Below are 22544 nucleotides of genomic sequence, written 5' to 3' on the forward strand. Positions count from 1 at the left end.
AGGGTTTCTCCCTATTCAAATATTCTTTAAGTGTATGGGGTCTTGCTCATGTGGAGGTTTCTCCCTATTCAAATAGTCTTTTCTTTTGATTGTCATGGGGTGGCTTCCCTATAAGCCGATGTATCACCAATGCATTTGTGGTATCTGGAAGATGTTATGGCTTGGTACGAGCATGGCTTGAATTTACAATTTTTTGGTTATGCTAATATATACTCACCATTGTGAGTTCTCTAAAAGAAGAAAAAAAAAGATTTGTAGCATTGTAAAAATTGAGACCATAATTTTGTCTAATGAGTCAAAATTGTGTTGGTCACAACCTTACCATGTATGTTGGGTTGCAAAGAATTTCCTCAACACCGTAAACTAAGTGTAAATTCCTACCAAAAATGCTCGAACCAATCATCATCAAGTACGCACAAAAATATAATGATATCACTCGATGAAATTTTGGATCTTCAAGATGTATCATCTAATAGTTAGCTAAACAACTTTAGTGCTAGCTTAGCTTTATTGAATCCAAATTGAAGAGGTCTAAGATACCAAAACACTATCCAATTTTGATATGAGACATAAACATGCCTTTCATGTTGCGATTTAGACAATTCATATCACCATAATCATGGCGCAAAAGTCTGTAAGGAGAGGACTGTGTTAAGGCAATATAGCTAGATTCGTAACGGTTGCATAGTAGATACAAACCATCAAGAGCAAATCTATCTCGAGAAAAGGAGAAAGAAAATTTTCATTAGACTCTAGCATGCCTTCGACATAGTGTTATCAAAGTAGCACCAAAAGTCATTACAAAATTTTGTTGAAAAGCCACAACATTTGATTTGCCTTACATGCACACTTAGACATTGGAAGAATTAACCACTCTTGAGCTAAGTTACATTTATATATCCGTATAATCATTTTTTATACGTATAAAAGATAATTAAATGTGTATTTTTGTATTATATGTGTTTATCCGTATAAAGTATATTTCATATATACATAATCTCCTATCTAAATCACTTGCAAATGTGAGTCAAACTCTACACGGCAAACGGTTACTATTCTACCTACTTAAATCACCTCAAGTGTGAGTCAAGCTCTACACGTGATAGGTAATTTCTATTTATCCTAGCTGAATCACTTCCAAATGTGAGTCAAACTCTACACAAAGCATGCGATTACTATTTTACCCTCTTAAATCACCTTAAGTCTACCTAAGTTACTTTTAAGTGCGAGCATGGCTCTACACCAAGAAGCAATTACGAATTTAAGTTTAAACTTTTTACTTATTGCTAAAATAGACTTTATTTCTTATTATAACTCAATGAACAAAAATATAATTTCCTTTTGTTTTTGGGGTGTTAGAGTTCACCTTTGAGGTGAACTCAAGGCAACAACTTTTCATTAAAGATGCCCACAATGGTAAAAGGCTTGCGGAGAATGACTCTTTATAAATTTTTTTATTTCAATCGAATTGTTAAAAAATTATACGAAATGGTGATTTGGCTGATGTGGCACTGTAAAATACACCCGTTTAAGTGCTAGACTTGTATAGAGTACGTATTATACGAACCCTATATAACGTACAATGCAACATAGCTCATGAGAGTGTGTGCATGAAAGAAGTGCCACTTCAATCCCATTAAAAGGTATGTACCGATTTCAAGGGCCATTTTGCTTGTTAGAACAAGTGTTGCAAAAAACTTCCTATCATGACACGCTAGAATGTGTAAATTACCTATGGTTTTAATATATACATATACATAGGTGTATAGTAAAATATGTGAAACTATGTAAATACTTGTTTTTTTTGCCACACTCACAATTATGAGAGAATTTTTTGCTCTTTGCATATGGCTCTGCTTTCTCACAAACGTGAAGAAGGAATACTTATTTTTCTTATATGCAGAGAAGTGATAGTTTCTATTGGAAAAAGGAGGTGCTCAAGTAAGTGGATCCAAGCGATACAAGACATCCCACTCCGTTCTAGTTGACACTACGAAAAATGATTGTGGTTCTAGCCAACTCAGGGGTGCCACCCTCCATTGTATCTCTCTCAAGTAACTCTCTTATGTCCGTAACCAAAAAGCCCCTTTGTCGTAATGCTAATCCCTCAAAGCACAAGCTGTGCTTGAGGTCTTTTGTACATTCTTCTCAGTTAATATAGCATCTCCACTCACAATCGTGGGTATGGCAAAAAAGAAAGAAAGAGGAAGTCTAGTATGTGCTAACGATTTTTAAAAATCGTTGAAATTACGAATCTCACCGAGATACCTTGCGTTAAAATATAAAGGGGTTGTGTGGCATCAGGCAAGGGGCACATGCAGGAGGGGCTAGCTAGGGTGTAGGTCATTGACGGAAGAGAGGTGGTTGGGGAAGGCAAAGCGAGGAGGTTGCTAAGGTGGGACGGAGCAGAGCAGAGCAAGCACGAGGCCTATGTAAAGGGTGGACAACTCCAGGCATCGACGGTACGACAACAACAACGTAGGATAGGCCCATGAATTTTTTTTTTTTTTTTAATACAAAAGGCTTCACTCTCTAGGCACCATCAAGCTATGGTTGGGATGGTTAGCTCAGTTTGACCTCTATGAAGGCTGATTCCCAATTGTGGAAAGAGTTTTTGCTTCAATTCAAATGAAAAGACTAAAAGGAATCTTAATGGGATCTTGAAACAATTGAATAAAATAAGGGAAAATTACCAAAATACCCCTCTAATTTGTGGAAATCCCCAATATAACCCTCAAATTTCAAAAATTCCCAAAATACCCTTGTATATATTTTCATTGGATTCTTCAAGATTTTCTAACCTTTATTCTTGTTTGACAATTGAGATCGGTTTTTGAGTGCTTAGCATGTAATTTGTCACAAATTAACTCGAAAAAAAAGGCAATTATGTCTAAATATAATGATTCAGTAATTCATCTCCAAAGCATACATAACCAACTCAAATTTTAGTTTTAGCATCCTGTATGGTAGACAATCACTCTTCTTACGAAAAGCTACAATTTTTTTTGTTTTTGGAGAAATTTACTCAAAACTAGGGGTATTTTGGGAATTTTAGAAAATTTGAAGGGCATTTTGGGAATTTGTGACAAATTATGGGGGTACGTCGGGAATTTTTGAAATTTGAGGGGTATTTTGGGAATATTCACAAATTAGAGGGGTATTTTGGTAATTTTCCCATAAAATAACAAAGCCACGGGGAAGTTTAGCACGTTTGGGGCGAGGGCAAGGGCGGGGGGCGCTTAGTAGTGACCCCATGGTACACAAACAAGGTCGTCTAAAGTAAACGAGGGCACTTCCCATAGTGGCACAACAAAAAAAATAAAATCCTGCGCAAGACTGAGGAGCTTGGTGACAAGACGGTCTGATAGAGAAGAAGAGCTGCGAAACGCGAGAAGTCATCGCTGTTGGTCGATTATACTTCACACACCCAAATTCGACCTCATTAACACCAGTATTAATTAATTCCTGGCATGCAAGCCACATTAAAAAAACACCATTGGCCAAAGCCCGTATGGCCATGGGGACAAATTTCCTCCCCTTAGACGCTCAGTGCCAATAAAAGTGAAGCCTTCAAAGTTCAAGGTATACATTGGACATTCAAATGGCTGAAAGGTAACAGAAGTAGAGCAGATATGTGAGAGTGTCGCCCACAATTCACATTAGATTGCATGCATGTACGACGGAGCGCTCTCTCTCTAAGTATCTCACAGCAGAGGTTATCTCTCAAGAGAGAGAGAGAGTGGAGGTGATGGAAACGGGCGGTTGAGGTGAGGGACAGTACATGGGAAGCTCCCAGGCCTGCTATTAGATTTGCAGCGGGTGAGTACCTTCAATCAATGCTACTGCCATCCTATTAATGCCCTGTCAGGCCACGCCCTTAACGCCCCTCATGCCTTTTCTGCTTTCTTGCTTACCATTTTTCAACGTTTTATCATTCACCACATGTAGCAATTTTGTTCCACGCAGTCCCCCCCCCCCCCCCCCCCCCCCCCCCCCAATGGCTACAATCTCTACAGCCGGCGGCACCCATGAGACAATGGAGTCCGGAGGTGCAAGCTCGAGCACAACCGTGAGCGGCAGCGGACGAGAGCAAGATCGGCTCATGCCCATCGCAAACGTTATAAGGATGATGAGGAAAGTGCTTCCAGCACATGTGAAGATAGCAGATGATGCCAAGGATACAATCCAAGAATGTGTTTCAGAGTTTATTAGCTTTGTCACAAGTGAGGCGAATGACAGGTCAGTACACAAAAAGGTTTAGACAAATTCTCATTATAATTCCCACATTGCAGACTACAACAATATCATGAGCTGTCGCGAGGGAGGAAATGCATGCCTAGCTAGGTGCAATTGGAGGCAGGGGTGTGCCAGCCCGGGGTGCCCCAATTGCATCTAGCTAGGCATGCGCTCCCTCCCGAGCAATTGCTCGGGAGGCCGAGCAATTGCTCATGATGTTGAACCTTTTAGTGAAAATACACTTGAAAAGAGCTCCTTTATCACATTGAAGAATGTTAGAAACTTGTTTTTGCGGTAAGAGCGACTTACGTCTTTGCTTCTTTGCACAGAGGAGCTTATGATGTGTATGTGTGTGCATGTGAGTGCTTATATACACACACATCCAGGGCTCGTGAAGACAGTAATAGTTTTATCTTGAATTAATCTATAATTCATCCATGGTGTGATTTTTCTCTTGTCATGTTTGTGCAAATTTGTGAGCCAATTGATGAACTCAAGTGCCATCCCAGGTGCCAACGGGAGCAACGTCGCACCATAACGGCAGAGGACATCATGTGGGCCATGTTGAAGCTAGGTTTTGATGATTATATTGAACCCCTCTCCTTGTATCTTCAAAGATTTCGTGAATTAGAAGGTGGTGATCATAGATGCTCTTCAAAAAGAGAATTCCTCCCCCTCACCAAGAAGGATCCCTTTGCAATAATGTCTTCCATGCGACCGTCTCCTTTAAGTAGTATCGGGGGGATTCATCCAAAGGGATTTTATGATGCACAATTATATGATGACTATGAACACATGAATAGTGCAACGAGCACAACACTACCGTTTGATCCCTTCAATCAACAAAAGATGTGAAAATAACACTTCAGATTTTATTGTGATAGCGAGTTTGTCGAGGTCTACAGGAGAAATCTTTGATTTTTTATCGAATCTTTTTCATCTACATTATGAGTAATTCAGTTATTTACAATTTGTCAATTTTAAGCATTCTATATAATAACATGGGCAAAACCCATGCTTGTAATAAGTTTGTAAAGGATGGGCTTGCTTGCAATGATTGATACTGTTAAAGCTTATATATATATATATATATATATATATAGATAGAGAGAGAGAGAGAGAGAGAGAGAGAGAGAGAGAGAGAGAGATTTTGTTTGACTATTTCTAGCATGCAAAATAAGAGTTGATTAAGTGCGCGCGCGCGCGCTCTCTCTCTCTCTCTCTCACACACACACACAGGCTAATGGATTCATACGATGTAAGCATACTTCTTGACCACAATTTTTATAGCTTTCCCTTGCATGAAGGAACTATTGAGTTGAGAATTTTTTAGTATTTCATTGCATTTACCTTGTAGTGCGTCTTCTTTCCTATTTCATGGTCTAAAGCCCTTGTAAATCCCCAATCCAATACTTGACTTGACACACTACTTCCCCATGGTTTATAGAGCATGTGTATAAAGTTTGATTGTGTTGGTTTATTTTTGGTCACCTTGGTGGAAAATGGTGCTTGGTAGCCATTCTCAGGTGGTCCTTTTGGCCCCACAATTGGGATCCAAATTGTGGGGATTCTTAGTGCTTTTCATGAAGTCAAAATTGCATATGCAATTTTGAGAAGTGAGGAGTATTTGGGTACTTGTCATAGTGGCCATCATTGCACCTTGACAATTTTGACTTTTGTCGTTGCAAATTGTTCTAATGTGCTTATGGTCATTTTTTAAACCTAGAATCTATTGTTTTTTTCCTTGCTCTGTTCTCTACTCACCCACAACTTGACATTACTAAAACATCAATAGACATGCTGTTTATTGTGTTAGAAACATGCTTCTCATGTCTGTCTTCTATAAGAGGGTGTGTTGGTGGCATGCTAGTTCGAAGAAGGTGGCCGCAAAGTAGCTCTCTCTCTCTCTCTCTCTCTCTCACACACACACACACACACACACACACACACACACACACACACACACACACACACACACACACACACACACAAAGGCTAATGGCACAAATGAGATTAAATATTTTGGCCATTTGGACTATATGAACTAGGGCTTTCCTAACCTCGCCTTGCCCAAACCTACCCACTAGCCCTATGAGGTTGTGCTGTGTATCCTTGGGTTTGAAATTACTTGATATGAACTTGCGTAGCTCTGCTTACCATTGTGTTTTCATTGCTTCTTGAGTTTTCGATTAAGCTTTCCATCCACATACTCCAGATGTTTGGAGATTTTTGCGCCATGTTGGTCGTCACTTCAAAATCAATCATTTTAAGTCAGATTGTCAATAAAAAAATAATGGCCATTCATTAGTATTATGAACCTTTTTATTAGGGAATTATGACAACATAGCAAAATTAAACAAAAACTATCACACACACTAAAAAATTAAAAGCGACCTAAAAAGACAATGCAATCATGATCGCTCCATTTTGTTACTGTTTTCCTTGAAAACTAAAAAAAATCAAGCTTAAAAGCACTATTATATACATATTTACACATACCCTAAGGCTCATATTTGGCTTTTGTAGATAGTGGGAACCTACCCCTAGAAGCGGCTTCTACATAGTGGATTTACGAGTAGCTCCAATAGTTACGAGTCAGTAACTGTACTGTTAGATAGCAAGTTAGAATCCAATACGGGTGCCTCTATATAAGACATGCTACTTTCATTTTGGAATCTATCTATCTAACTTTCGGTCATTCAATCTTTGACAAAGCTTGATTTTATCATTTATGAGTTATTGAAACTCTTGTACTATCTTGTACTTTAACACGCAGTGCCAAATTGTACTTTTGAACTCATCAATCTAAACGTCTAATTTCCAAGTAATTCATTTCATATCATCTGAATTTATTCTTTTAGTTCAGTCTAGTTTTTTGTAAGGAATTTTTCATCTAGTCATTTGAAGTTTGATTGTGTTCATTTTATTTGATTGGACTCATCCGACATTTGAGTCTGAAGTTAAAACTTAAAATAGTTGTCAAATGACCAACTCATTCCATTTTGGCAATCACGGTGGTGGGATAAAGCTCTTGATAGGAACCGGTCTCCTACCTTGAATTCAGAGTCCATCGGCTATTCATAATGCCGCTAAGACATTTAGGAAGAGGAAGAATACCTATGATAGTGTTTAGTGAGGACCAAAACTACATCAATTAAATTGCTAAAATTTGAAGCAAATCTTTGACAGAGAACCACACTCTTAGAATAAGTTAATTGATGCCAATCTAGGGAGAAGAGGGAGTGAGGAGCATCGGGCTTCTCAACATTTAGTATATTCGAGAAGACATGATTCAAAGAGAGCTAAGAGAATCTCTCATTCACATGGATCTTGGTTTTAAGATGGGAGAGGCAAAGCAAAGATTCAAATGGATATCAATGATGCTATTAGGCATAATAGACAAGCAAGAATGCCAATAGGCATAATAGACAAGTAAGGCCACACACGAAAGCTAGTAAAAGGAATGAACCTAATAAGTTTACAAAAATTAATGATAATCACAATGATGGATGGAAGGTAGACACATATCATTATAGCAAGCACAACCATTGAGAGAATAAATCAGACCACAAGGAGAAGTCTAGACATAGAGAAAAATAATAAGATGATCATAGCTTTTATAACTTTTTTGGTAGAGGTTAAGATAGGGCTGATTTAATCAGACGTAACTTCAACTACTATATCTGTGGAAAATACAAACACTTTTTATCTCAATGCCCATATAATCTAAAAGACAAAGTGGCCAAGGGTAAGATGACAGAGCCAGTTCCAATGTGTGTGATCACTAGGAGTACTTGCATTGTTACCACATGGGTCATATAGTCAAACAAAGAAAAGTAAAGAGGGTTAGAAGTGGGAGAAATAGAGAGTTTTCTAGAAAGAAGGGAAATGCCATAGAAGTGGATGAGTGGTAGGTGCAAAGGACACTCGAGGCTCAAATTATTGAGGACATGGAGAAGAGAATGCTCGAAAGGCAAGAAATCATAGATGCCAGAACCAGTCAATGAATTTTGCCAAAACCTTCAAAAGCTCTAGACAAGAAAATCTCAACTAAAGAATCTGGTAAGAGTAGTGCTAAAAAAGAAATAAAGGAACCAAAAAAGGCTAAGAGGAGCACCTAGACCAAGAGGTATGTCAAGTCAAGGTGCACTTGGTGAAAGATGATAAACTAGATCTTAGCACAATAAATATTCTCAAAAGCAAAAATAAAATATCCGCAAAAGGATTCATTGGCTAAGAAACACAGGAGGCATAAAGAGGCATGGCGCTATGAGGAAAATTTTCTAGAGGGAAGATAATCTAGTTGAGATAGTAGTTATGGGAATGAACAAAATGAGATATATATTAAAGTTTGTGAGCAAATCCAGAAGCTGACTATTGAACTTGATGACATCAAAGGAACATTACGCAAGGCTACCAATTTCATCAAAAGGAAAAGAAAAAAGAATAAAATGCAATTGCACTTGAGCGTCTGTCTCTCTATCAACTCTAGGTATGGAGAGCACTTCTTTTTCTGATGAAAACACCAATTTGAACTTGCAATCCTCAACACTTATCCAAAGAAAGAAGAACACACATCATCTGCATGTAGATAAATTGCAAGAGTATGCACCATTGCAAAATTGCAAGAGGGAGTCTTTCTTATCTCAAGAGAAGAAAGAACTTAGAAGGATGAACAAGGAACATCATTTGGATTTGTGGACGGATGGGTCTATTTATCCAAAGGATCCTACATCAAATGCGCCACCTCCATTTTCTGATATCACTAATCTTTTATATTTTACAAGAAATGGCAAGGGAGTTATTAGGCTACACTCAACATTTAGAAATGTGAGGATTGAATGTAGAAAAGCAAAGAGACTTCCTAGTGATGGAGAATATGTAGCTGGAGAAACTAAACGAGGCATGCACTTAGAAGGTTTTATCAAACAAAGAGACAATCCAAAGCCTTCAGAAAAAGATCATAAGTTTTCATGAGAAAGGCACCATGCTTAGGCATCAAAAAAGAAAACAAGATCTATGCAACATAGAGAATACAAAGATTGGTAGTGCATGCTAAAAAAATGAATACAAGCTTTAAGATAACTCAAATTTTGTTTCTTCTTTTGTATCTTAAGAATATATGCTTTACACTTTCTTATTTTTGATCATGATGCATGGTGCTATCGCAGATCTTTGCTACATCAAAACTCAATGTAGTAGGTTCCAATGTCAGAGTACATTACAACCGTCTAGTTCCAAAACAAGCACTTGAAGAGATAATAACTCAAAGAAAAATTCGTAAATTGAAAGGGAGGCTTCTTGCCTCCTTCATGTAGGAGAACCAACTAAAACCAATGGAAGTGCAATCAATACTTGATGAGAGTGGCATCTTACAGATGAGCTATAGGGCACTCTTAAAAGCATTAGCCAAAAAATGAGTCAAAATAAGTTATAGAGAGGATCATTGCTGCCAAAGACATCATATGTAAACGCTACATATCGGCACATAAACGATGAGGTTTTTGAGAAACTTGGTTCACCATTCCATATTGAAGCAACATTCTTGGACAAGGGAGGTAGAGAGATACAATATAATGAGCATAAAAATCGATTTGTTGATCTTGAAGCATTGCAAAGGTATGTAGTTCACTTCTTTGACATGAGCCGAGAGGAGTGCGATGGGGTTCTCAAGTTTGCTTTGAAGCTTGACGAGTGCGAGGTCCTTAAGAACAAGAAGCTGGAGAGAGTCTCCATAACCCTCATGAACAGAGATTTGGATCCATTAATAACCAAAGAGGACCCATAATACTTTAGTGTGCAATCTGAAAACAATATTTTGACACGAATCATTTGAGATATACTTAGTTCAATCTATAATAAAACAAATATTACATGTATGGTTCTTGATTTAAAGTTTTTATTTTTTAATACAGGTTGATAAGGAAGATTTTGAAATCCTTGATTGGGTTTTTAGTCGAATCAAAATTCGTTTTATCATCAATGAAAAAAGAAATAGAGATGTGCTTTTGGTGGAAGGTTTTGGTGATTATACAATTGAATGGCACATGGCAGGTGACTTAAAGACTCTTAAGTGCATGTATGGCATAACACACGGTGCAACTATGGAAAATTCATGCTTATACTTCATGGAAAATGCCCAATCTCTTGAGAGTGTATAATGGACTAGAGCTCCCAATAGACATCTTCAAGGTAAATCTTTTAGGGCAGTTCTTGATATTCCTCTAAGTAGAGTTCATGTCTGCACACTTCATACAGTCTGTAGAATAATTCAAAAGATAGTTCATTTGTACATATATTTTGCATGGAACTCAAAGCAAGAGCGTGAGTCAAAAAGAATCATCAAAGCATTAGAGGGAGTTCTCTCAGACATTGGTTTGCATGGAGGTAATGTCAAAATTTAAGAGGACCCTAAGATGTCTCAAAGTTGTTACAAGGTACCTAGGAAAGCATCGATAGATGGTGTCAAGGCCACAGAGTTTCTTGGGTTTAGTCTCAAAGACTCTGATAGAGAGGAGAGGAGAAACATGTTCAACAAATGGAAACAACTACACAGAGTGGTTAAAGACAATGCAGATGGTGAGGCAATTCAAAATCACAAGGAAAACTTATGAAAAAAACTTGATAAAATCTTTTACTATGTAGATCAACATTCTTGGGATGAAAGTAAGCTCATATAATTTCAAGTAGCTTTGCAGGATTGGAAGAAGGCATACCTCACAGGGTGGGGTGGACAACGGTGAGCTAACATGCTCCATATACAAATAACATTTAAAACTCTGCTAACCATTTTGTTTTATTCCAATGCCGCATATATTGTTCAACCATGGTCCATATTTTGCCAAGACATATGGCTCATTGTCAATATGGTCCACACAAGGCATGGAAAAGACCCACTATGAGGCAAGACTAGATTACTTTAAGCACACCAGACATGTGGGGGGGAGGGGGGGAGCAAGGATAGAGCCAATAGCATGTTAGAGTTACACCAATAGAATTATAATCAACTCATCCATAGAGCAAGACAAAAGAAGCTTCTCAAGAGTTCAAAAATTACACGTTCTTTACAACACATCCACAAAGAAAAAAGGCAAAGGATTGGGGAATCTCAAATGCATGGGAGTACCGTGCAAGGTGGTGACAATCACAAATCTAGAGGGGGACAATATGGGCATGATCCCGTTGCTTTTATCCTCTTTGTTGCACGTCCTTCTTCCTCCCTATGTACCTCTTTAACGTGCAACCTCCTAGACAAAATCTTTCCTCTGTTGATGAAAGCATCTCCGTGAACATCCAACATCTTCTTTCCCTAAAAAATAGCCTTTTGTTGTATGGATCTAAGCTCTCTGAGTCTTTAACTCTTGCTGCTAGAGCTTGACCTATGTATGTCTAGAAATACGAGGCTTTGAGTGGTTTCCATACTCGATGCCAAAGACGTGTAGCGCAAACTGTTTCTCTATCAGAATTAGCCTTTTTGCATTGAGTGGTAGAGGATATCCACCACACAATCTAATGACTTTCATTGTAGACAATGGGAGATTTGCATTATCCTCATAGTATTCCTTATGGTAAATTATGATCCGCAAAACAATATGAAAACATTCATGGTCATAAGTGAGGTGAGTACAATAGAGTCAAGTCCTTGAATAACACCCGATGTAGTGAGACAATGCCCCATCCTTGTCTTGTACTCTAGTGATAATGCCTTGCCTCAAGCCTCTTGCTCTTCTAAGAAAACTATCATCATACACAAGCACTTGTCAACAAGCAGATTGATCTCAATATTGAATCATGACCATCTCCAAAAACATTAGAATGCCTAAACAATAGTTGCCATTTGATTATTGTCCATTTCCAGCATGGACCTTCCCCACATGTGGATAGATTGACTAGGCTATAGATGCCACAGGGATGCCCATGTTTTCCAAGCCAAATTTTCCAAGGCCTTGATTTGCTTGGTTTTGACCCATGTCTTTGCGGCATAGGGGGTCAAAACCAAGCAAATAGGGCCCTTGGAAGATTTTCCAAGGCCTCAATTGGCTTGGTTTTGACCCATGTCTTTACGGAAATGGGGGTCAGAACCAAGCAAATAGGGACCTTGGAATATTTTCCAAGACCGTGATTTTCTTACAACTGACCCATATCTACTAATCAATATAAATTTATTCATGTTCGATACGTGATCTCTCTTCTTCCTGCAGACATCCAAGACAAAATATACATAGTGGATCCGCTTATCTCAACTATGCTTTACAACAACAAAGTTTCTTGTTTGGTGCTGATGAATTGGTTTAGCAGAGTAAACTGGGATTCACGTGATTTCTAGTCATTGCTTACAATGTATCATGAGTTTTGTCTTGTTAAACAAAAACAGTGTTAGATTTTGGATCTTATGTTCCACATCATTAATTGGTTTGGTGTCCCTTTTGTAGTGAACATTGGAGTCTCTTGTTCTTCGATATTAAATAGAAGATTGTCTACTATGGAAACTCTGGGCAAAGAAGGGGGTTTCATGGGCGTGTAAAGAAGTAAGGCACATCTTTATGCATTTTCTTGTAGTTTTTGTTTGTAATGTCTTACTTAAGAAAGTGCTTATGTATGGTAGTGTCGAGAGAAAGTTTATTTGCTGTGTAGAGCACATATTGTTAGAACCTGATCTAGCTACTTCCACTCAACACCGACGGATCAATGTGCCCACATAGATTGATAACTACAACTACTGTGGCTGGCGGATGTGTCCCAATTCTCTTCTTCTTGTTAGCCAAATTTTGGACGTGCCAAACGTAAGTACTACTATGTGCCAAATGTAAGTACTACATGTTGTTTCAATGAGCTTCAATGCTAGTATTGTTGCAATGTTTGTATTAAAATAGGTGACTTATTTTCTTATTATTGTTGGAATTAGGGCTGCAGAGAAATGCACACAGCTTGGAGAAGATGAAGGAAGCTCAAGGCACACAATGGAGAGTGTATCACTTAGTGTGCAATGGAAAGATAGATAGCCCTAGAGTGATGGACATATATACAATGCACGGGGGAAAAAACCTCCTAAAGAGGGAATAAAATGCCTCGGCGGTCCTAGTGTGTTCACACACATCACTACCACATGTATATGGTAACAAATCCCCCGTGGAGTGATGCGGTGAACGAGAGCTGGCACATGAGTAAATGGAAACGCCATGCCCTGAGGAGATGATCAATCCACAAAGGGGAGTAAGCCCAAAGCTTTACGAAAAGCTTCAAGCTTCTCACGAGACAATGCCTTTATGAGAAGATCTGCAAGGTTGTCCTGTGTTGGCACATAAGCCAAGCTGATCTCTCATGCTGAGAGCCTCTCCCTGACATAGTGGTAATGCACCTCAATGTGCTTTGTGAAAGCATGAAAAACTGGGTTCCTCACAACTGCCAATGCGCTCTGACTGTCAGTGTAGATAGTGTTGGTAGTGTCCTGTCCAACACCCAAATCAGCCATAAGGCGTCTGAGCCATACACACTTAACCGTAGCTGTGAAGACTACCCTGTACTCAGCCTCACAACTCGAAGTGGCCACAATAGGTTTCTTCTTGCTCAACCATGATATACATGATCTGCCAAGCATGAAACAAAAAACATGATCGCGTGTCAAAAAAACAGCCCAATCTGAGTCCAAAAAAGCATGTAAGTCTGGCGGAAATGATCCCCCCTTGGGATAAAACAAGCCAAGATGTAAGGTGCCACTAAGGTCCTCTTGGGCTATGTATAAATCTTCTGACCTGTGAGACTGCAAACTGAATATTCGGCCTCGTATTGCATACATAAATGAGGCAACCAACAACAGTTTGATAAAGAGTGACATCAGCAGGATCGCCAGCATAATGTAGACTCAATTTCAAACCTGTTTCCATGGGAGTGGCAATAGGTTTGCAATCCTCAAGTCCAAACTTACATAGCAATGTCTCTATGTAACTTTTCTGACACAAGGCAATACCACCATTACACTACTTAAACTGTATACCCAAGTAATGATGCAAAAACCCCAAATATTTCATCGAAAGTAGCATTCAAATCAGCCTTAAATTCAGCAATATATCTCTCATTTGGTCCAGTGATCAGCAAATCATCGACATAAAGAACCACAATGAGAAGTACATCACCCTCACGCTTTACATACAATGTGCTTTCTGTTGGACTATTACAAAAGCCTCGTTTGACCAAATGAGTGTCAGATTTCTCATACCAAGAACGTGGATATTGCTTCAATCCATACAAAGCCTTCTTACATCTGCACACTTTGTCCTCTTGTCCTTTCATGACAAAATCGTGAGGCTGCGTTACATAAACTTCCTCAAATATGTCACCATTCAAGAAAGCAGTAACAATGTCTGATTGATGTACATCTCAACCAAAATGAGTTGCCAATGCACATAGAAAACACACAGTAGTCATATGACAAGTGGGAGCAAAAGTCTCTTCATAATCTATGCCTTTTTTCTGTGCATAACCCTTTGCAACAAGTCGAGCCTTATGGGGATCGATCTCACCATCTGGCTTGCATTTCAACTTGTAAACCCACTTCGTACCAATGGCCTTTTTGCTAGGAGGAAAATCACATAAAGTCCATGTGTCATTTTCTATAAGTGCATCATATTTTGATTGCATGGCAGCCATCCAATTTTCTGAATTTTGTGCTTCATCAAAAGATAGAGGCTCCTCAACATCATGTAAGCTAGACACAGCCAAAGCATAACAATCTGATGCATAAGATGCATGGTGAGTGCCTGAACGAGTACGACTAGACAAAGGTGCATCCAATTTACTGTCACGCAAAGTGTGCACCAGCCATTTTGGCATACCTCTAGCCTGCTCATTTTCAGCCCTTTCCTCATCAAGTACATCATGTACATTTGCATCAGTAATAGGCTGATCTGTACATTTGCCTCATTAGAACTTTCATTCGTATTTCCACCACCGAAAAGAGGCAACAAAGTGTCATAAATGTCCTTTGAGCTTACATTACTACCTCTAGTACATGATAGCAAGGGCTGAACAAAATCTTCCACAAACACTACATCCCGTGAAACCAGAATACATTTTGTTTGCGGATGATACAACCTATAACCTTTGCTTTCAACACTATAACAAAAAAAAAAACATTTGACAGCCTTATCATCCAATTTTTTGCGCTGTGTTTGTGGCACCAAAGCATATGCCAAACAGCCAAATACACGCATGTGCTCAATAGAAGGATTTCTATCATGCCATGCTTCATATGGAGTAATAGACTGCAAAGATTTTGCAAGACACCTATTTAGTACATAAGTGGCACACATGATGGCCTCAAGCCAAAAAGAATGCGGCAGAGCTTGACTTTTGACCATACATCGCGCCATTTCCGTAAGTGACCTATTTTTCCTCTTAGCAACACCATTTTGTTAAGGTGTATAAGGAATTGTACATTGGTGTTTTATCCCACGACTAGCCATAAATGCATTGAATTCATGAGACATATACTCCCCCCCTCGATCGGAATGGAGGGTGCTCATAGTACATTTCGATACATTTTCAGCCATAGTCAGAAATTGTTTGAAGCACATACAAACTTTGGACTTCTCTTTAAGGGGAAATACCCATGCATGCATGGAGGAATCATCAATGAAAGTCACAAAGTAAAGGTAATTGCCCAAGGACAGAGTTTGCATGACCCCACAAACATCACTATGCATAAGTTGCAACCTGCATGTGGCCCGAACTGAACCATCCTTTGGAAACTTAGAACGCTGCATCTTACCCAAAATACAACCTTCACAAACATGTTTGATAGGTGCTTCAAGAGGCGGCAAAGAAGCAACCATATCAGATTTTTGCAAACGCAGCAAATTGGCAAAATTTAAATGACCAAAACATGCATGCCAAAGTTTCGCATCTGAAATAGCCGTTGAATCTGCAACTGCATTTGCAAAATTTTCTCCACACTTGTCATACAAAGTGAGCTTATACAGCCCACGACACAAAAGCCCAGATGCAACGATTTCATCACCAAAACAGAGATCATGAACTGTACATCTGTCATCCACAAATTTGACTACAAGTCCAAGTCTAGCAAGTGCAGATACAGACAAAAGATTCTTCTTGATCCCATGTACATAAAGTGCATCAACAAGTATGAAAGAACTGCCATTTCCAGCAGTAGGCACAATCTTTCCATCTCCCTGAACCAGATAAGAGGCATCGTTGGCACAAGTGACAGAATTCCCATGAGGGACAGACTCGAGAGAGGTGAACAATTCACGATGTGAGGTAATGTGCTTTGTAGCACCACTATCAAAATACCACACGTGTGAATCTGCAACAGCTGGCATACATGCATCATGGACAACAGGATTGTAAGTGCACTCTGCACTAAAAGCCCATTCTGCATCAACATCAACATTACAATCTTCTTTGACAGAAGACTCAACAACAATGGCTGCATTTGTAGTGGAACTAGCATTTGCAGTGGAACCACCCTCTTTCTTCTTAGCCTCTTTGGCCTTCAACTTAGGAAACTGCTTGATCAAGTGATCATTAGATTTACAATAATGGCAACGCATCTTCTTTTTGCCCTTATCACCAGAATTGCCAGACGAAGTGTTGCCAGCAGAAGCATTGGGAACAGAGGTTTTGCCACTCGTAGCAGAACCATAAGAAATGGCTGCATTCCTATTACCACCCTTTCTTTGAGAAGCAATAAAAGCCTGTTCAGTTGCACGTTGTCTAGTGTTTTTTCTGGAAAGTGACTCTTGCAACAACAATGTGCATAATGCATCAAACTTGACAACTTCAGGATTTCCTTGGGGGTCATAAGTCTCCAAGTACTAGCAAAAGTCTGGTAAGAATCTGGTAAGGCATCAAGAATAGTTTGCACAAGGGAACTTTCTGAAATGACTTCACCTGCAAAAATAAGTTGCTCATTAATATCCTTGACACTAGCAAGGAAAGTGTCCATATCATCTTCCTCATGCATAATCTTCAACTCCAGCTCTTTACGCAGCAAAGCAATTTTAGCCTCATTGCGGCTTGCATAAAGACCTGCTAGAATATCCCAAGCCTGTTTTGCCAATTTTGTTGAACGGATGGGTGTGCTTCACAGATAACACAATGAATACATGAGCCTACACATCCTTTACACCCCAAAGAGATTGTTCTGTCGTAGACAAAACAACTCTAATAGCAACAATCCTTGCAGCAAGACCTGCAACATCGTCAACATCGCCTACATCCTCATAACCAAGACGTACACCAATGCCCTGCACAATATTCCAGAGGCCCTTTGACACAAGAATGTGTTGCATCATATAAGCCCACATAGGGTAATTGTCCCCATCCAACCTGTCCTCAACAACAAACATCTTGAAGACATTTGTGTTGTTGTTAGCCATGGTAAATGCTGCACCTGATGTGAAAACTACCCAAAAGGAGAAACATAGTGGGAACAGCACGTGGTATATAGCACAAACCGTAGAAGACTTTAAGGCACCTGTTATGAAATCGGCACTGACAAAAATTTTGCACAAAATGACGAAATTGCTTGTGCAGACCTGCCTGTAGTGGAAACTGAGGCCGAAATGAGCCCGAATCAAAAATCTGAGCAGACTAAGCTCTACGAGCGTCCTCGAAATATTTGTCGACCTGCGAATGCTCGCCAAAGCTCATTGTAATGGTAGAAAGTGAGCAGGCATGTGGTGCTGGAGCAGCTGGCGACTAAGCCCGGGAGGATGTAACCTGCTCTGATACCAATTGTTGGAATTAGGGTTGCACAGAAATGTTGGGGTATAAAGCCCAATGTGGTCGCCCAGGTAAGTGGGCGGGCCGCCAGGTATGTACACATATTCTTTTGTAAAAACCTAATAAGAACTCACTATGCTCTACACATTACAGTAGAGCGAGTTCACCATATCGTCGTGCTCTTCTTCTCGCACTCTCTCTCGCATCGCACTTCTGCTCATACTCCTTCAACTGGTATCAGAGCTCAGATCGAGGCTCGGGGCAGCACTGCAGGAGGCTAGAGTCACCAACTCAGATTGGAGTGAAATTCGACAGGCGAAGACACGGCCCCAAATCTCGTGGGAGGATCCGAAGGGCTTGGTGTTGTCAGAATTTCATTCTGAGGTCATCTCGGCCACCGTTCGGCTTCGACAAAGGTCTGCGCAGACCATTTTCGACTACGTGGTCTCGACGGGTGCAGATCCGACTCTGCAAATTTGGGGTTTTCGGCCTACGACTGCAGGTGCTGAGGATATCGACACTCCCAGAGTGTTGATTTGTGGCTGTCTACACATCGAAGGACGGCTCACAGTTCTTGGAGGCGTGTCACATACGACACGGGCGCATCTACACACAGACTGTAGGCGACATCCACTAGTTCATCAGGTAGCTTGTGTTTGCTGCTTGATATTCCAGATTTCATCCTGACATTGCAGGTACTTCCACATGGGATGTATTGTCAGAGATGATGTATGTTTGTTGAGGGTTTGCTGGCTGTGAGTCACGCAGCAAACAACCACCGCAGCGGTTACAACATATAGTGGTAAATTTGTGGATGTATGACTTTGTGGGAAGTCTATGTACTGTTAGATTTACTGCAGCCTTTGTTGAGTGTCGAGTGAGGTTTTATTGAGCTGGGGGATTCTCGAATGTTGAGATCCTTTCGGTGATACAAGTCTTGGAGCGATCCATCGAGCACCCTTAGATAGGCAGCTAGGATGTATTGACTGTGAATTAGACAGTTGGGATTGCATCTTTGCTTTATTGCCGTTGAGGTATTGTCGCAGTCTATGCTTATAGGACAGTGACATGACAGTGAGAGACAGTACAGGTGCAGGACAGGTTTACCCGCAGCTTACAGTGTCAGAGAGACAGTGTTTTTTGAGCTGTTTTTTGGTCTGTTTTTAGTACACCAGAGCCATTTTACAAAGGAGACTCTGCCAAAATTTCTGTAGAATCTGAAGCTTTCTTGGTTCATTTGACAGGTTGATATTGGTTTAGAGGTCAGTTTACAGGGGAAACTCTGCCGAATTTTTCCCAAAAAAGTAAACTACTGTGAAGCGTAGCTATAGCTGGATCACAGGACACTACTCTTTACAATATCAAGAAGCTGGATGGAACCAATTTCCCATTGTGGAAGAAGCAAATTTGGCACGTGTTGGTACAAAAGAAGCAGATAAAACCTATAAAGCTCAAGGGGATAAAACCAGAAGATATGGACGAAGATGAATGGAGCGAAATGGATGAATTGGCACTTTCTACCATTATGCTGACTTTGGCAGAAAGCGTTTACTTCAATGTAGCAGACACGATGTCGGCTTATCAAGCATGGTTAAAGATGAGTGATCTTTATGAGAAGCAGAGTGCAGCTTCACATGTATACTGGCTTAAGAAGCTTGTTGACTTGAAGATGAAAGAAGGGACACCTATGTCCAATCATATGAATGAATTCAACACAATCTATAGTCAGTTGTCAGCTCAAGGTGTCAAGTTTGATGAACCTGTTAGAGCTATGTTCCTGTTGATCACATTGCCGGAAAGTTGGGACACTTTTCGCACAGCTTTGAGTAATTCTGCACCTCCAGATGGTTTGAACATAGCAGGTGTAGAAGGAAGTCTGCTTACTGAAGAAACCAATAGAAAGACAATGGACAAAGGAAAAGGAACAGCCTTAGTTGTCAGGAGAAGGACCAAAGAAAAGTACAAAGGTGGAAAGAGGAATCAGTCTCGTAGCAAGTCCCGCAGTGCTAAAGGCAAGAGTGACATAGAATGCTACCATTGTGGCAAGAAGGGTCACATGAAAAGAAACTGCAGAGAATGGAAAGCAGAAAAAGGCAAAGAGAAAGCTGAAGACCATGGTGAGAAGAACAAGTCCTCAGTGAAGATTGAAGAAATAAATGTGACAAACACTGTTGCAGAGGATGACAATCTAGTGTCAGGAGACATCTACTTCTTGAAGAATACAATGGACTCAGCTCTTCTTACAGCATCTGATGGAAATGCACTGAGTGACTGGATTATAGACTCAGGGGCATCACTTCATGTGTCTCCAAACAAGGAGTGGTTTACCTCTTATGTTACCACTAAAGATCATGTTCGGCTAGGCAATGGGCAGACATGTGAGATCTTAGGTGTTGGAGATGTTCAGTTGAAGTTTCAGAATGGCTCTTCTTTCACGCTGAAGAATGTGAGACATGTTCCCGCAATTACAAAGAGCTTGATCAGCACAGGTTTACTTGATGATGCTAGCTACGTCACCACTTTTGGACAGAACATGTGGAAGATATCCAAGGGTTCTATGACAGTAGCACATGGAGTAAAGTCTGGAGGACTTTACATGATTTATGTATCAAATGTCTCTAAAAATGTAATCAATGTAACCGAGCAACCGAACGTTTCTTTGTGGCATAGCCAGTTAGGACATATGTCCAAGAAGGGAATGGAAATCTTGTCTCGTTCTGGTTATTTGCCTGGCTTTTCATTTAATGATTTTGAATTCTGTGAACATTGTCTGTATGGTAAGCAAACACAGCAGCCACATAAGCATAGAAGCAGTAGAAGAGATACACAGTTGGCACTTGTTCATAGTGATTTGTGTGGACCTATGCCTAACCTATCTCTAGGGGGAGCTTCTTAGTTTATGACATTTATAGATGATTACTCGAGGAAAGTATGGGTTTACTTTCTCAAGCACAAGGATGAAGCGTTTAGTGTTTTCAAAACGTTTGTGACACTTGTGGAGAATCAGAGTGGCAAGAAGCTTAAATGCTTACGCACTGACAATGGTGGAGAGTATGTTTCAAAGGCCTTTCAGGACTTTTGTGAGTCAAAAGGTATAAAACGTGAAGTTATTGCTCCTTACAATCCTCCTCAAAATGGTGTTGCTGAGAGGATGAATAGGACAATACAAGAGAAGGTCAGAAGTATGTTGTCTAATGCACAACTGCCAAATGGGTTTTGGGCTGAAGCTGTATCAACAGATGTTCATCTTGTAAATAGATCTCCTAGGAAGGTTTTGCAGAAGGATTCTGTGCCAGAGATGGTATGGTCAGGCAAAATGCCCTCATACAAGCATCTCAGAGTCTTTGTCTGTAAGGCATATACTCACGTTCCAAAGGAATTTAGGAACAAACTTGAGCCAAAGAGTAGAAAGTGCATCTTTCTAGGCTATGGTAATTCTGGTGAGATGGGGTACAAACTTTGGGATCCCGAATCCAGAAAGGTTGTCCGCAGCAATGATGTTCACTTTAATGAATCCAAATATCAATGTAAACGAGAGAGGGTTGAGGAGATTAGAAGAGTTTTCTTCCAAGAAGATGGACCTGCACGTGCAAGACAAAATGTCATGGCTCAAGAGGAGCAAGGACAGGATAGATTGGAACCACAGGTTGTGGCTGAGCCTAAGCCACCTATTGTGCGTAGATCTGGACGTGTCACGCGACCTCCTGATAGGTTTGTTCCATCTATGAACTATGTCATGTTGACTGATTGCAATGAGCCTTCATGTTACAAGGAAGCAGTGCAAATGAAGGAATCCGGGAATTGGCAATTGGCCATGCAGTCAGAGATGACAACTCTGCATAAAAACCAGACATGGAAGCTAGTTAAATTACCACGGGGCAAAAAGGCTCTACCCTGTAAATGGGTTTACAGGTATAAGATCACCGCTCATGATAGTCAGCCAAAGTACAAAGCAAGGCTTGTTGCCAAGGGCTTTAAGCAAGAACAAGGCATTGAATTTGATGAAGTCTTCTCTCTGGTGGTCAAGATGACTACATTGAGATGCTTTCTTGCATTGGTTGCCATATTAGATTTGGTGTTGCACCAAATGGATGTCAAGACAGCGTTCTTGCATGGTGATTTAGATGTGGAAATTTACATGCAACAGCCAGAAGGGTTTGTTGAGAAAGGCAAGGAAGATTGGGTATGCCAGTTGTTAAAGAGTCTTTATGGCTTAAAACAATCACCGAGGGCATGGTACCATAAATTCCACAAGTTTATGCTTTCTCAAGGCTACAAACGTAGTGAGTAATCATTGTCTATATACAAAGAAGGCTAAGGATGGTAGTTGGCTGATCCTTATTTTGTATGTGGATGACATGTTGATTGCTGGCAAGCACTTGGAAGAAATTTCAGCTTTGAAGTCAAAGATGGCAAAATCGTTTGACATGAAAGACATGGGTGAGGCAAGTCATATACTTGGTATGCGCATTGAGAGAGACAGATCAAAGAAGTTGATTTGGTTATCTCAAACAGAGTATATTGACAAGGTTTTGCAACGTTTCAATATGGAGAAGGGAAAGGCA

General features: G+C 40.0%; 1 protein-coding gene across 1 annotated transcript; it reads left to right on the forward strand.

The window, feature by feature from the left end:
- Positions 1–3613: 3613 nt before the first annotated feature.
- Positions 3614–5191, forward strand: LOC147455606 (nuclear transcription factor Y subunit B-2-like). Its single transcript, XM_086515288.1, has 2 exons — positions 3614–4239; positions 4746–5191. The coding sequence occupies exons 1-2, from the start codon at positions 3857–3859 to the stop codon at positions 5089–5091; spliced, it is 729 nt and encodes a 242-aa protein (XP_086371414.1). The 5' UTR covers positions 3614–3856; the 3' UTR covers positions 5092–5191.
- Positions 5192–22544: the final 17353 nt, after the last annotated feature.

The sequence above is a fragment of the Adiantum capillus-veneris genome, chromosome 6, assembly GCF_014529385.1.
Source record: "Adiantum capillus-veneris isolate H3 chromosome 6, ASM1452938v2, whole genome shotgun sequence".
Taxonomy (NCBI): Eukaryota; Viridiplantae; Streptophyta; class Polypodiopsida; order Polypodiales; family Pteridaceae; genus Adiantum; species Adiantum capillus-veneris.